Source organism: Neovison vison, chromosome 1 (genome assembly GCF_020171115.1).
Source record: "Neovison vison isolate M4711 chromosome 1, ASM_NN_V1, whole genome shotgun sequence".
In the NCBI taxonomy this organism is placed as follows: Eukaryota; Metazoa; Chordata; class Mammalia; order Carnivora; family Mustelidae; genus Neogale; species Neogale vison.
Genome location: NC_058091.1, coordinates 149,655,409 through 149,672,473, shown reverse-complemented (window position 1 = coordinate 149,672,473; position 17,065 = coordinate 149,655,409). Strand labels below are relative to the sequence as shown.

Genomic DNA, 17,065 nt, shown 5'->3' with positions numbered 1-17,065 from the left:
TTTGTTCCAGCACTTTGAAAAATGCTGGTGGAATTTAGATCAGGATGGCATTGAAAGTATAGATTGATCTAGGCAGTATGGACATTTTAACAATGTTTATTCTTCCAACCCATGAGCATGGAATGCTTTTCCATCTTTTTGTGTCTTCTTCAATTTCTTTCACAAGTGTTCTATAGTTCCTCAAGTACAGATCATTTACCTCTTTGGTAAGGTTTATTCCAAGGTATCTCGTGTTTCTTGGTGCTATTTTAAATGGAATTGATTCTCTAATTTCCCTTTCTTTTTTAATAAAGATTTTTATTTATTTATTTAACAGTGAGATCTCAAGTAGGCAGAGAGGCAGGCAAAGGAAGAGGGAGAAGCAGGCTCCCTGCTGAGCAGAGAGCCCGATGTGGGGCTCGATCCCAGGACCCTGAGACCATGACCTGAACCAGCGGTAGAGGCTTAACCCACTGAGCCACCCAGGTCCCCAATTTCCCTTTCTATATTTTCGTTGTTAGTGTATAAGAAAGCAAATGATGTCTGTGCATTGATTTTATATGCAGCCACATTCCTGAATTGCTATATAAGTTCTAGAAATTTGGGGGTGGAGTCTTTTGGATTTTCCATATAAAGTATCATGTCTGTGAAGAGAAAGGATTTGAATTCTTCTTTGCCAATTTGAAAACCTTTTATTTCTTTTTGTTGTCTGACTGCTTTTGCTAGGACTTCTAGTACTATATTGAACAACAGTGGTGAGAGTGGGCATCCTTGTCTTGTTCCTGATCTCAAAGGGAAAGCTGTCAGCTTTTCCCCATTGAGAATCATAATCACTGTGGGTTTTTTATAGATAGATTTTATGAAGTTGAGGAATGCTCCCTCTGAAGAGTTTTAATCAGGAACGGATGTTGTATCTCGTCAAATGCTTTTTCTGCATCAATTGAGAGGACCATGTGGTCCTCTCTTCTCTCTTCTCTTATTGATTTGTTCTATCACATTGATTGATTTGCAAATGTTGAACCACCCTTGTATCCCAGGGATAAATCTCATCTAAGAGTTAGTTACAAGAATATTCACCTTAACTCATCCAGCTCTTGCTTTTGTCTGTATCTACCTTTTATTCTGTAACAAAACTTTTCATAGTGAAGCCATGTTGAATTGACTTATAAAATGTTATTTCCAGAATAAAGAAAAAGAGCCAGTTCTCTGTTAAAGAGGCAACTCTGAGCTCAACATAAGGAATGGGAGGCAAAGATTAAAGAACAGCTATGAAGCTCTGAAAACTGGAGTCTGTGAGTATTCCGTGGAAGACCTCCATCCTAAAGCAGAATGCTGGATCATACTTTCTGACTCTATTTCAACTCTAAAATTTTATGGCCTTTTAATTCCCATAACAATCCCAATCTTACATTTTTAAAGAACGCACAGTGCATTTTGAAATTTAGGCATGTTGGAAGCTAAGTCCTCTGTCCTCTCCTGCCTCTCGGTTTATCAGTTCAGTATATACATCGTGCTCATGTTCACTTTTGTATATGAGAGTCTGTGCATTTGAAAAGTTATGCAAACGTAAAATTATAGTCATTCCAAGTTTAGTTTCAGACCACCAAAGTGGAATCACTGGTGTGAAAAATGAGGAGAATAAGGAGCAGAATAATAATGACTTGTGGATTGATGCATACAAATTTTAGACACCAAGCTCTGAGTCCAGAATCTGCACTACACCCCACTTAGCTGACATCCAACCATGGAAACTTCATAATCACTAATTAAATTAAATTTTCATTTTTGGAAATGGAAATATCCATGGAAGTTTTGGAAATGGAAATTACCTCATACTACTTGGTACTAATAGTTCTTCATGATTGTAACGTTTTCATGTTTTAACTGAACTGTTTATAACAATGACATCTTGTAAATAATTTATCTTATTTACTATAACTGCAGCAAATAAATTTATTATTTCTTGGCTCCAAACCCACCATGGATATAAAGAACTCTAGTTCTGAAGTTCATGGTCAGAAATTATATGAAAAAAATTACACACCAAAAAAAAGAAACTAAAAAATAAAACTAATTCAGTAATAAAATATTCCATCTATTTAATGATAAATTATTCAGAAATAGTGAAATATGTTTTATCTCTTTGCAGTAATCTTTCAGAAGTGAAATAAGATTTTATCAATAGGGTTCCAAAGCAACCAGAGGATTGAGTCCTATCATTGTTAATTTCCACGTGGAAAAATCATGCACTAATCATTTAAGAAGCTGCTTTTTGTTCGAGTAAACTGCCTTGCTACTTTTGCTGAATGCCAGGTGAGGAGGAGCTAACACAAATGGTTGCTGTGGGTACATGATATCCAAATGTTCCTAGCACTAACAGTTCAATTTTTTTACATTTTTTTTACTGTGTTATGTTAGTCACTATGCAGTACATCATTAGTTTTTTAGGTAGTGTTCCAAGATTCATTGTTTATGTATAACACCCAGTGCTCTATGCAATACATGCCCTCCTTAACACCCATCACTGGGCCAACCCATCCTCCGACTCCCCTCCTCTATAAAACCCTCAGTTTGTTTCTCAGAGTCCACAGACTGTCATGGTTCGTCTCCACTCTGATCTCCCCCCCTTCATTTTTCCCTCCCTTCTCCTAATATCGTCCATGCTAGTCCTTATGTTCCACAAGTGAAACCATATGATAATTGACTTTCTGTTTGACTCATTCCACTCAGCATACAGTTCAATGTTTTATTCTGTGACAAGACAGTAAGGCTATTTAAATGGTGTAACAGCAGTCATGAAAGGTATTCAAAGAAATACATGGCTGCTGTACATGGAAATGAAGGTCAATAGGAAAAATTATATTTCCTGGCACCCAAAACATATGCAACAAAAAAGGACAGTATAGTGAAGAACACTAAAATTGACAGAGGAACATCAGTGTCTGCAAAAATGAACAGAAGGGGCAACACTGAGGAGGAGTTGGTGGTGATGAAGACTATAATGGCTGGAATGCACACATTTGGGAGTGAAGGTGAAGGTGATCCTACTGCCAAATGGTGAAGTTTATCTCAAGAAAATGGATCATTTAATTTTTGACCTCAAACTCCACTCCTTTGATAAGGGAAAAAATTGTCATGACAGAGTGATGCTTATGTCTACATTTAAGGACAACTCCTCAAAATATACCCTGCTCCTAAATTATATCATTAACACATGGATTTATTAGCTTTTCAGGTACATAGAACTATAGGTGTCATGGCTTATTAAGCTCTTTCAATGATTTACAATTCAGTGTGATGCATTTACCATATTTTTAGATCACTCTGGTTATGAGTAAATATGGAGAGAGAAATATTGGGCAATTAACCCAGGGAAAGTATTAACAGAGGTGTTCCAAATGGGAGTGAACACACAAACAACTGAGTTTGGGATACTCATGGCAAACTACAGAGATTTCTTTTAAATTTTTATTTTTTTAATTTCTTTTCAGTGTACCAGAATTCATTGTTTATCCACCACACCCAGGGCTCCATACAATACGTGCCCTCCATAATACCCACCACAAGCTCATTCAACCTCCCACCCCCCCCTCCAAAATCCTGATTGTTTTTCAGAGTCCACAGTTTCTCATGGTTTGTCTCCCCCTCCTTCCTTCTCCTCTCCATCTCCCCATGTACTCCATGTTATTCCTTAGACTCCACAAATAAGCGTAACTATATGATAATGGACTCCCTCTGCTTGAATTATTTCGCTTAGCATAATCTCTTCCAGTCCTGTCCATGTTGACACAAAAGTTGGGTATTCACCCTTTCTGATGGAGGCATAATACTCCACAGTACATACAGACCATATCTTCCTTATCCATGTGTCCGCTGAAGGGCATCTTGGTTCTTTCCACAGTTTGGCGACTATGGCCATTGCTACTATGAACACTGGGGTACAGATAGCCCTTGTCTTCCCTACATCTGTTGGGGTAAATACCCGGTAGTTCAATTGCAGGGTCATAGGGAAGCTCTATTTTTAATTTTTAAAGGAAGCTCCTTAAGAAATTAAGGAGTGGCTTAAAGTGGCTGCACCAACTTGCATTCCCACCAACAGTGTAAGAGGGTTCCACTTTCTCCATATCCTCTCCAACATTTGTTGTTTACTGTCTTGTTAATTTTGGACAGAATATGGTTTTGATTTGAATCTCCCCGATGGCTAGTGATAATGAACATTTTTTCATGTGTCTGTTAGCCATTTGTATGTCTTCACTGGAGAAGTGTCTGTTCATGTCTTCTGCCCATTTTTTTGACATGATTATCTGTTTTGTGTCTGTTGAATTTGAGGAGTTCTTTATAGATCCTGGATATCAGCCCTTTGTCTGTAGTGTCATTTCTGAGTATCTTCTCCCATTCCATGGGTTGCCTCTTTGTTTTGTTGACTATTTCCTTTGCTGTGCAGAAAGAAGCTTTTGATCTTGATGAAATCTGAAAAGTTTATTTTCGCTTTTGTTTCCTTTGCCTTTGGAGACATATCCCTTTTTTTTCTTTTTTTTTTAATAATTTTTTTCCAATTTATTTATTTTCAGAAAAACATTATTCATTATTTTTTCACTACACCCAGTGCTCCATGCAAGCCGTGCCCTCTATAATACCCACCACCTGGTGTTGGAAGCGTTTTTAACACAAAAGTGCGGATAACCACTGGTTGTGATCATCCAATATGTGTTTGGGATGCCTAAGCGCCATAGCCTGCACTTTATTCACAGTACCTAATGTGCCCATAGTCCGTCCGTGTTCTATCATCATTCGTCAAAGGAGGAGACACTGTTATGAATGAGAACGCACTTTAAGTAGGATCCCTGAAAAGATACCTTCCTAAGAATCACCTGTCAGGTTCCTGTATGAGACACTTTATGATTGCTACACAGACAGGTCCTACAGTTTCCAACTTAGCACAGACTCATTCCTGTCATGAGAACGTACAGTAGCACAGTTCCCTCGTACATTTGAAGTGTTTTGAGACGAGTTAGACACAGTGGAACATCACAGGTGTTGACCTTCCAGTATGTGTCATAGAGGCCTATGTGCCATACCCTGTCCTTCACTCTCAGGGCGCAACGTTCCCTCTGTCCATCCTTGTTCTATCTTCTTTCCTCCGCTGAAAAGACACTGTGAGAAGTGCGATTCCGCCTGAAGGATATCTTGAAAGTTGTTGTGGCCAATGTCGAAGAGGTTACTGCCTATATTCTCCTCTAAGATTCTGATGGATTTCTGCCTCATATTGAGGTCTTTTAGCCATCTTGAGTTTATCTTTGTGTACGGTGTAAAAGAATGGCTGAGTTTTCTTCTTCTACACACAGCTGTCCAATTTTCCCAGCACCATTTATTGAAGAGACTGTCTTTTTGCTACTGGATATTTTTTCCCGCTTTGTTGAAGATTAGTTGACCTTAAAGTTGAGGGTCCATATTTGGGCTCACTACTCTAACTACAGAGATTTTTATTTCTACCTGGGGTATACACTATTTATTATAACTCTGGTTTGTCTCCTAGAATTTCCTGAAGAGCCATGGATACAAACAATGGAAGTTCCACAACAGATTTCATCCTGCTGGGCTTTTCTGATCGGCCCCAATTAGAACCCATCATCTCTGGGGTGGTCTTCATCTTCTATATTGTGACTCTGGTAGGAAATACAACCATCATTCTGGTATCTTACCTAGACACCCAGCTCCATACGCCCATGTATTTCTTCTTATCCAATTTGTCTTTCTTGGATCTCTGCTATGCAACTAGCATTATCCCCCAGATGCTGGTAAATCTATGGGGTCCGACAAAGTCTATTACGTATGGAGGGTGTGTGCTCCAGTTCTTCTTTGCCCTTGACCTGGGATCCACTGAATGTCTTCTCTTGGCTGTGATGGCCTATGACCGCTATGCTGCTGTCTGTCAACCTCTTCACTACACGGTCATAATGAACCCTCAGCTTTGCCAAAATATGGTGCTCACTGCGTGGTTAGGTGGTCTTGGAAGTGCCTTAATTGTTTGCTCTTTGACTTTGAAATTGCCCAGATGTGGGAACAGGGAAGTGAATAATTTTTTCTGTGAGATGCCAGCATTGATCAAGATGGCTTGTGTCTATTCAAAAGTAATTGAGATCACTGTCTTTGCTCTTGGGGTGGTATTTCTTCTAGCACCTATATCACTAATTCTCATCTCATATGGAATTATCACTCAAGCTGTCATGAGGGTCAAGTCAAAGGCAAGATGGCGTAAGGTCCTTAATACATGTGGTTCCCACCTCACAGTAGTAACTCTGTTTTATGGAACAATCATTTACATGTACATGAAGCCACAGAATAGCAGCTCCCAAGATGAGGGGAAGTTCCTTTCTCTCTTTTACACAATCATCACACCCACCCTTAACCCTCTGATCTACACTTTAAGAAACAAAGATGTAAAGAGCGCAGTAAAGAGAATACTCTGTGCAGAAAGATGGTCAGCCAAGTCGTGAGTTAGATGGAAGAGAGCTAGGAAAAAATACAGACCTTTACCAACAGAAGATGAATCAACTCAGTTATCCAAAGAGTATTTATTGGGTGTTTAATATGTACCAAAAATTGTACTAGGTACTGACTTTATAAATAAGTATAAAGAAGAAAGAAATTATGAGATAAAGATACAGATACATAAAAAAAGAAACTTTGATTCATACTCTTAGAAAACTTCAAGATTAATCAGGGATTGGGGCACCTATGTGGTTCAGTTGATTACTGTCTGCTTTTGGCTCAGGTTAAGATCACAGGTTCCTGGGATCAAGCCCCAAGTGGGGCTTCTTGCCCAGCAGGGAGCCCGTTTCTCCCCCTCTTTCCCACTCAAGCTCTCTCTCATTATCTCTGTCTCTCTCAAATAAATAAATTTTTTTAAAGATTAATCAGGAGCCACACAAAAGTAAACACATAATTATGAAATGTGATTAAGTACAGTAATAGAGATATGTACAACATATTAAGAAAATATTTCAGGGGCACCTGGGTGGCTCAGTGGGTTAAGCCTCTGCCTTCGGCTTAGGTCATGGTCTCAGGGTCCCGGGATTGAGCCCCGCATTGGGCTCTCTTCTCGGCAGGGAGCCTGCTTCTCCCTCTCCCTCTGTCTGCCTCTCTGCCTACTTGTGAGCTCTCTCTCTCGCTCTGTGTGTGTGTGTAAAATAAATAAATAAAATATTTTAAAAATTTTTCAGAAGAAACTTATTTTAACGTAGGACTGCACTGGACACACCCTGATTTCTTTCTTCCTAAAGTGGCCCCTTTCATAGGAAACACTCCCTTTCATGCACCTGATACTGCCAACAGGTTCTTTTTGCTGAAGACCAACTACCCACCAATATCTGTTCCACATTCAGCTTCTAGTTTTAACTAGGCACAGGATCCCATGCTGTATATCACATTTCTGAACACGGCCTCCACCAACACACTGCCAGGGAAGCAATGCGGGCAAGTCCTGGGGAGTCTTCTCAGAAATGAAGCCATTTTCTCTCACCCTTCTCCCTCTCCTTCCTGTTGGCTGGAATGTGAATGTGGAGGGCCCCTAACTTTACCAAAAACCCTAAACCAGCACAGTAATGCCTCTCCACGACTACAGGAGGAAAAGCTTCTATATCATTTAATATTATTTAAGTCACTCTATTTTTTAAGATTTTATTTATTTGCCAGAGAGAGAGAAAGAACACAAGCCGGGGGATTGGGAGAGGGAGAAGCAGACTCCCCACTGAGCAGGAAGCCCAATGTGGGACTCCATCCCAGGACCTGAGATCGTGACCTGAGCTGAAGGCAGAGGCTTAGCCGACTGAGCCACCCAGGTGCCCCTAAGCCACTTTAGTTTGAGGTCTGTTCGAGTAGATTAACTTTTACCCTTCATGGCCCGATACGAAGTGTGAGCTTTTTCCTGGAAGGTAGTGTCGATCTTCAGTCGGCAGCAGCCACATCATTCAGCACCATATCAGAAATGCACACTCTTGGGCCCACCTCAGACCGACTGAACCAACCATCTGCGGACGGACTCAGTAACTGATGTTTTTAGCAAGCACTACAGCTGATCAGGCTGAAGTTTGAGAACTGCTGTTACCGAGAACAGGGAGATACTAAGTCTCTAAACAGAAAATTAACATGGCTTTATAGATTTTAATTAATTCCCTCCTATACACCTGTGAAAGGAGGAGGGTAATTGTTTCCCAAGACTCTTAGATAAGAGAAATGAAGGAAATGAGGAATTTTGCTGAAATGAAATAAAATACAAAAGAGCATTCAATTATTTATTTTTAACTTAATGCTATCTTCTTGCTCTTTAGTTTTATAATGGTCATTCTTTTATTGATTTATGATGGTAATAGATGGTAATTTTTTGGACAAAACCTTGATGATCTTATTTCAAAAAACAAAAATTTAGTAATTTCATGTTTGCTCCCCATATATTTTTACTTCGTTTTACTGGCAAATATATTCCAACTTTGGGAATCTCTATGCTGGAGAGGGAAGTCCTCCCCTTCTCTACAAGACAAGCATGTCGGAGCCTGGCATCCCTCTCTGCATGTGAGAGTCCTCACATCAATGGCGCCCCTGCTCTGTGACCTCAAGTCCTAGCAAGCCACCAGCACCTGGAGGACTTGGGTGGCGTATGGGGCTGTAAGCGTTGATGGTCTTTTCTCTCCCGTCTTCAAACCCTGTGGCTCTCAGTATTCCACAGGGAAACACTATACTTTTGTTTTACTTATTTTTTCTTGGCAATATAGAAATTTATTTCTCTTTCATGTTTTTTTTGTTGTTTTTTTTTTGTAAAGATTTTATTTATTTATTTGACAGAGAGACCACAAGCAGGCAGAGAGGCAGGCAGAGAGAGAGGAGGAAGCAGGCTCCCCGCTGAGCAGAGAGCCCGACGAGGGGCTCGACCCCACGACCTGAGCCGAAGGCAGAGGCCTTAACCCACGGAGCCACCCAGGCGCCCCGACTTCTCTTTCCTGTTAAAGAACTCTGGAAGAAGGCAAATTAGGACCAGAACTCAATGCACCATTTCTCTTCTAACCCATCCTTTGTACTTAGATTCCAACTTTTGAGGTTGCCTCAAACTTTTGAGGTGCAAAGTGGCAGCTGGGGTTTCAGACATTTTGTTCAAGTTTTTTTTTTCTCAGTGTTCCAAGATTCTTTTATTTTAAAGTTTTTATTCCTTTCTGCAGGTAACTTTAACATTCCAGGTGTGTGGGCCTTGGGAATAATAAGGAACCAGAGAGGGTGATGATATCCAAAGATGGGAAGGCCTAGAGACAATATAAACTTCATGGTGTTGTAAGGACTTTGGGAGGAGAACATACAGAATGATGAGAAGTGTGACCCCTGGAAATGAATTATCAACTGTTCTTTGTGAGAAAAGCTTATCCCAAACCTTGAGAAACCAGCGATTTATCACTTACAAACCTCTTACTCGACATCTACATTCAGTTGAGATCTCTCTTCTGAAAATTCCTTACAAATCCCACCAATCTGCCCTGTGAATTCCCTCCAAAATTGTCCCTGTCACTATTTTGGCATTATCTCATTTTACATATTTGTATGTATGCTTGAAGAAAGGCATCGGTGAGCTTTTCAACAACACAGAACCTCTATTCATGTGTGATTTTGTTGTGTCTAAATTGGCTTCTGACATGAACTAGATATTCAGTAAACATCTAGAGAATGATTAAGTGAATGAAGAGTTTAATAAATATACATTAAAATATTCTTATTTTATAGAATATGGTGAATGTTCATTAATCAATGAATGCAGGAACAACATCTTCAGGCTTTTAACATCCAGGACATCTGCAACACTTGACACCTAGTGGAAGGGAAACAGCATAGTTCTGCTTTCACCTACATAATACTATAAAATCCTTATAAGTTTGTATCTGGACATGAGAAAAACAGGAGGAATAAAAGAGAAAGTTTCTCATTATCTCATAACCTAGAATAATAACTGCTAATGTCTTAGCTGATTCCTTTTAAATTATTTCCTTCCATAAAACTGAGTCACACCGAGTAGCTGATTTATTTATCCCAATCTAGGCATTCACATCAGTTGTATCACTCCCAAGGGAGAAAAACTTGGCTCCTGGAGGAGTGGTAATATTCTCAGCTCATACAGTGATTGGTGACCTTCCTAAGAGCCACTGTATTTGAACAGACACAGAGTGTAACTGTGATGTGAAAATGTCATCAGCAGGGAAAGGCTGCTAATGACAAGATTAGAAAAACGGTATCTCAGTGTTTTATTACATGTTTGTCCCTGTTGGAATGATGACTGTGAACTCCGCCCCACCAAGGGCCAAACCGATTCATGGGGTGCACATACTTGGGCTCTAGCACCTGAGGAAGGCATGAAGGTTTTCTAGGTTGGTGACTGACACCTTGGACCCAATGATCGCCTCAGCTAATCAGGTTAAAATAATGGTGACTCCCTGGAATACTATAAAAAAGAAGTTTGATAACACAATATACTATCAGGAATTGGAGAAAATAGACACCTTGGGCATTCCTGGCTGTGTTATCGGCTGCAATGTAAACATTTTTTAAAGATACAAGCAGGAATGCTACAAATAACAGGCACAGTTTGAAAATCCCTTCTCCACAATGCTGAATCTAAACAGGGTGGAAAATTGAAAATGTTCATAACTCCGTTGGCAGTAAACCTGTCCTAAACAGATGTAAGGATATTTCTGCTATTTGCTTTCAGTTCTGTTTAAGAAAGGCAGCTAAGTGTTGAAAGAAAACAATTCCTTTTTGAGAGGATAATATTAGCTGTCATTTGTCAGAACAGCAGACACTTCCTAAGGAGGACACTCACTACTAACACTGCTTTAAGAACCATATATTTTCTTGGGGTTTTTTTTGGGTTTTTTTTTTTCAATTTATATATTTTCAGAAAAACAATATTCATTATTTTTTCACCACACCCAGTGCTCCATGCAAACCGTGCCCTCTCTAATACCCACCACCTGGTACCCCAACCTCCCACCCCCCCCGCCACTTCAAACCCCTCAGATTGTTTTTCAGAGTCCATAGTCTCTCATGATTCCCCTCCCCTTCCAATTTACCCCAACTCCCTTCTCCTCTCCATCTCCCCATGTCCTCCATGTTATTTGTTATGCTCCACAAATAAGTGAAACCATATGATAACTGACTCTCTCTGCTTGACTTATTTCACTCAGCATAATCTCTTCCAGTCCCATCCCTGTTGCTACAAAAGTTGGGTATTCATCCTTTCTGATGGAGGCATAATACTCCATAGTGTATATGGACCACATCTTCCTTATCCATTCGTCTGTTGAAGGGCATTTTGGTTCTTTCCATAGTTTGGCGACCGTGGCCATTGCTGCTATAAACATTGGGGTACAGATGGCCCTTCTTTTCACGACATCTGTATCCTTGGAGTAAATACCCAGGAGTGCAATTGCAGGGTCATAAGGAAGCTCTATTTTTAATTTCTTGAGGAATCTCCACACTGTTCTCCAAAGAGGCTGCACCATATATTTTCATTGGAGTTCAGGACAAAGAGAAATTAGACTCTGCTTTAGGATGCAGTGATGGCATAAAAGGAAATACTGACAAAAAATAATCTGCACGATTTTTTTAAGATTTTATTTACTTATCTGACAGAGAGAGAGAGAGAGATCACAAGTACGCAGAGAGGCAGGCAGAGAGAAAGAGAGGGAAGCAGGCTCCCCGCTGAGCAGAAAGCCCGATGCAGGATTCAATGCCAGGACCCTGAGATCATGACCTGAGCCAAAGGCAGCAGCTTAACCCACTGAGCCCAGGCGCCCTGATTTTTAATCTGAGATCTTATTTTACTTTTTTTAATCTACAATTTTAAGTACACATTTATAGTAGCCATGTGAAAACATGGATCATGTTTTATGTTCTTCTTAGCCAATGAAAATATTTTAAAAATATTTCTGTCCTTTGTATCATTGTATCTTGCTGGTAGGAAATGTTCCATGTAGAACAAATAATCCTAAAATTTACATGGAACCAGAAAAGACCTCAAATAGTCAGAGGGAGGAGAACATGCAGAATGTTCTTTTCTTGAAAAAGAAAGCCAAAGTTGGTGGCATCACAATTCCAGGCTTCAAGCTCTATTACAAAGCTGTCATCATCAAGACAGCATGGTACTGGCACAAAAACAGACACATAGATCAATGGAACAGGATAGAGAGCCCAGAAATAGACCCTCAACTCTATGGTCAACTAATCTTTGACAAAGCAGGAAAGAATGTCCAATGGAAAAAAGACAGTCTCTTCAACAAGTGGTACTGGGAAAATTGGACAGCCATGTGCAGAAGAATTAAACTAGGCCATTTCCTATACCATACACAAAAATAGACTCAAAATGGATGAAAGACCTCAATGTTGAGAAAGGAATCCATCAAAATCCTTGAGGAGAACACAGGCAGCAACCTCTTTGACCTCAACCACAGGAAATTCTTCCTAGAAACATTGCCAAAGGCAAAGGAAGCAAAGGCAAAAATGAACTACTGGGACTTCATCAAGATCAAAAGCTTTTGCACAGCAAAGGAAACAGTCAACAAAACCAAAGACAGCCAACAGAACGGGAGAAGATATTTGCAAATAACATATCAGATAAAAGGCTAGTATCCAAAATCTATAAAGAACTTACAAATTTAATACCCAAAAAACAAATAATCCAATCAAGAAATAGGCAGAAGGCATGAACAGATATTTTGGGAAAGAAGACAATCAAATGGCCAATAGACACATGAAAAAGTGCTCCACATCACTCAGCATGAGGGAAATACAAATCAAACCATAGTGGGATACCACCTCACACCAGTCAGAATGGCTAAAATAAGCAAGTCAGGAAATCACAGACATTGGCAAAGATGCAGAGAAAGGGGAACCCCCCTACACTGTTGGTGGGGATGCAAGCTGGTGCAACCACTCTGGAAAACAGCCCAGAGATTCCTCAAAAAGTTGAAAATAGAGCTACCCTATAACCCATCAATCGCACTACTGGGTATTTACCCTAAAGATAAAAATGTAGTGATCCGAAGGGGCACATGCACCCAAATGTTTATAGCAGCAATGTCCACAATAGCCAAACTATGGAAAGAACCTAGATCTCCATCAACAGATGAATGGATAGGAAGATGTGGTATATAGATACAATGGAATACTATGCAGTCATCAAAACAAATGAAATCTTGCCATTTGCAACAACGTGGATGGAACTAGAGGTTATGATGCTAAACAAGACAAGTCAATCAGAAAAGACAATTATCATATGATCTCTATGATATGAGGAATTTGAAATACAGGTCAGAGGTGAGGGGGTAGCGATGGGAAAAAATGAAACAAGGTGGTACCAGGGAGGGAGACAAACCTTAAGAGACTCTTAATCTCAGGAAACAAACTGAAGGTTGCTGCGGATTAGGGGAGGAGGGATAGGGTGGCTGAGTTATGGACACTGGGGAGGGTATATGCTATGGTGAGTTTGGTGAATTGTGTAAGACTGATGATTCACAGGCCTGTACCCCTGAAGAAAATAATACATTGTATGTTAATTTAAATAATAATAATAATAAACTAATGATGTATTATATGGTAACTAACATAACACAATAAAAATGTAAAAAATTTTTAAATGACTCCCCATGCAAAAAAAAAAAAATTTAATTAGAAAAAAAGAAGCAATGCCAAAGGACAATTGTCAGAATGAACAAATGGGTTTTTCATAGACAGTTATACATAGCAGTAAGTGTATGAAGATGAACTAAACCTTGTTAGTTATTAGGGAACTGACAGTTGAGACCACAGATTGATAACTTTTATGATCTCTCAGTGGGCATGATTCAAAAGTCCACAAGACTAGACACTGGAGAAAATATAGATCAATGGAATAATTTATACAAAACTAGGGTAGGATAAACTGATAGAACCACTTTGGGAGATAATTCCTTATAAAATTTGCTTATTCCATAAACAGCAATTCCTGTCCTAGGCATACACCCAAAAGACCTTCCTGTATGCATGCCTCAAGAGACATAAAAAAATTGTTCATCCTAATGCTAGGAGCCAAGAATATGAGCCAAGAATTATAATCAGCAAAAATAGCCATCAGGGAGTGAAGAGATAAAATGATTCTTTCTTTTTCCATGACTCTAAGATTCCACACAATGGAATATTATACAGTAGTAGAACTAAATGAACCACAGTGACACAAAAAATACTGGATAATCTCAGTGACAAAATGTTATCTGAAAAGGGAAAGTCCCCACAGTACATATAAGATAGTGATACCTTTTGTATTTACTTCATCAAAAGTGGAACAATGATGATATGGCTCATAAACCACAGAATTATGATTATTCCATAATTTTTTTAGAAGCAAGTATTTTCTTCCTTGCAAACACACACCTCGTTAATATTCTCTTGTAATATAATATTCTCCTATTCTGCCTATATTTCTCCAACGTGACTGATGTCTTACCCAAAGAAAAAGTTCAATTAAATGTGTTAATTTTTATAGATATGGTTTACATATTTTAAATCTTCAACAATAAATTTCACACCTAAATAAATTCATCTCTGGAATTAATTTTCATGGAGGATAGCTAATAAGAAAAAGAAAGATGAAATCAATGTCTTTTTTTTATTTATTGTGTTATGTTAGTCACCATACAGAAACCAATGTCTTAAGGGAATCTTTCCTGTAATACTTCTTTGGATAAGCCTCTGACCATAGTGTAAGATCTGTTAATCACCTCTGTGGGGCACCAGTCCCCATGGTCTACAGCACATTAACATACTAGCCTTTAGTCCTACATAAACACTTCTTGCAGCACGCATAGATCAGTAGAGGGCTCTCCTGGTTTAACTGGACAAAGAACCACCCACAAATGTGTCCAACAGGAGCACACATGAAAAGACTACTTATATCCCACCAAAAATACATTTAACAAACCAAATTCATCAACTTTTCCACCAATCCCACAAATAGTTTTTCTCCTCCATTCACATTAAATAGAGACCTACTGAATCTTAGTTCAGCTACTGCATTTCAATGCAAATGTGATTGTCGTGCCGGTACAAGAAAGTGGGAGCTAATCAGTATTTCATGGACTCAGTAACTTGCCAAACAAGAATCCTCTGATTACCCATGAAATGAAGGTCCATCATCATGGGAACACAGGTGTCAGTGGACTACATGAGAAACCAAGAGCTGTGAATTCTTCCCTCCTGAAACGTAAATATGTTCTGGTTTTGTTTCTAGTTTTCTCTCCACATCATTGTGTATGTTGAAATTATGTTTAAATGTGTTTGCTTCATTTGTCTTACATTTCAGTGAACAAAGTCAAATGTATAATCTGTGCTATGCTATTAGAAACTGAAGTCCACATCATGAAAAATGAAAACATTTTCAGTGAACATTACATGCCTCTTTTTTAACATTTCTTTGTTCTGCTTGTGCTCTCTTGTTTTTAATATCCCATTCACTTATAAATTTAAATTACAATAATATAGTTAAAATTGAGACCCGAGGCTTAAATCCATATGAAAAATGACTATAAGCATCAAAGTCCTATACTTGGATTCACAACATAAAATTACATAAAGTGTAATTTCAGATTTGACACTTTCAATATGGATATGTGGGTTCTTATGTGACCCAAAGCTTAAACTGAGCAGTAATATATTTCATCTGCTAACACTAACATATATTTCAGAAACTGTACATGCATTATGGATGCCACAGCCGCCTTCAGTGGCATACCACACCTGCAGTACACGGTCACTTCTCAACTCACTAATCAAAGGCATTCAATATGCCATGGGGAGTCCAAGGATAGCGACCAGAAAAGCATGGTAGTTAAACTTCATACAGCGTTAGGAAGTGCTGATAACTCTATGCATGTAGTCTGGAAACAGAAACCTAAGACTGTATTTGATAATAGGTCCTAATATAAAAGGAAACTCAAAAGACATATAAATAATTTTTAATGAGCTGAACTAAACAATATTGTCTAGAGAAGCACATTTGGGTAATCAAGCAATTAAAATACAAGGAAGTGATTACTATAAACATCAGGATAGTGGATACTTGGGTGACAGAGAAAGGTAATAATTGGTTGAGACATAAAGAGAAGCTCCTGGCCTGCTTGTCAAGGTTCTATTTCTTGACCTCTTAGTTAAATAATATTCACCTGAACTCTTTGAGCTTTTGCTTTTTTCTGTATCTCTGTTTCATTATATAATAAAACTGCTGGGGCCCCGTTGAATCGACATATTCTCTGTTATTTCCAGAATAAAGAAAAAGCATCAGTGCTTGGATGTTAAGGAGGCATCTCTGGGCTCAACACAAGGAGCAGGGATGAGGCACGGGTTGATGGCATAGAGCGACGAAGCTCTGAAACAGGAGTTGTGTGAATGTCCTGTGGAAGACCTCCTTCGGGGGCAGAAGGCTGGATCTTGGTTTTTGAGTCTATCTCAACTCTAAAATTCTATGGCCTTTTAATTCTCGATGCTATCCCAATGTCATGTGGTCAAAGAATACTGAGGGCATTTTGTAATCAAGGCATGTTGGGAGCGAAGTTCTCTGTCTTCCTCCCCTCTGGGTTTATCAGTTCAGTATATACGTTGTGCTGTGGGCACTTTTGTGTCTGTACATGAGTGTGTGTGCATTTAAAAAGTTATGCAAACATGAAGTTTCAAGCATTCCTGTTTCATTCTAGACCACCATGATAAAATCACCAGCGTGAAAAATTAAGACAGAAAGTGTGAATAGAATAATAGTTTGTGGGCGGATGAATACAATTTTAATTTTAAGAATTAAATGTGATGAATAAAAGCACAGTTCCTAGTATTTTCACAAACACTAACACCCACCACCCACTTTTCAGGAAATTAGTATCATCACTGAACATATAGAGAACCTGGTGTACAAACACTTTACGTTAACTACTCAAGGACACACTACCTCCGAGCAGTGAAGCTGGGATTTGATAACAAGCTCTGAGAATCTGTGTGCTTCGGCAATATGTTCAACTTAGCTGATATCCAA

General features: G+C 39.0%; 2 protein-coding genes across 2 annotated transcripts in view; one reads left to right on the top strand and one right to left on the bottom strand.

Moving 5' to 3' along the window:
• LOC122914954 (olfactory receptor 2W1-like) overlaps positions 1–17,065 on the bottom strand; it is a 199,501-nt gene that overhangs the window by 123,000 nt on the left and 59,436 nt on the right.
• On the top strand, positions 5,532–6,476 carry LOC122914950 (olfactory receptor 2W1-like). Its single transcript, XM_044261293.1, has one exon. It carries the CDS (start codon positions 5,532–5,534, stop codon positions 6,474–6,476), a length of 945 nt encoding a protein of 314 aa, XP_044117228.1.

Excerpts from the sequence above, each read along its gene's own strand:
- LOC122914950 (XM_044261293.1), top strand. The coding sequence starts at position 5,532 with ATGGATACAAACAATGGAAGTTCCACAACAGATTTCATCCTGCTGGGC.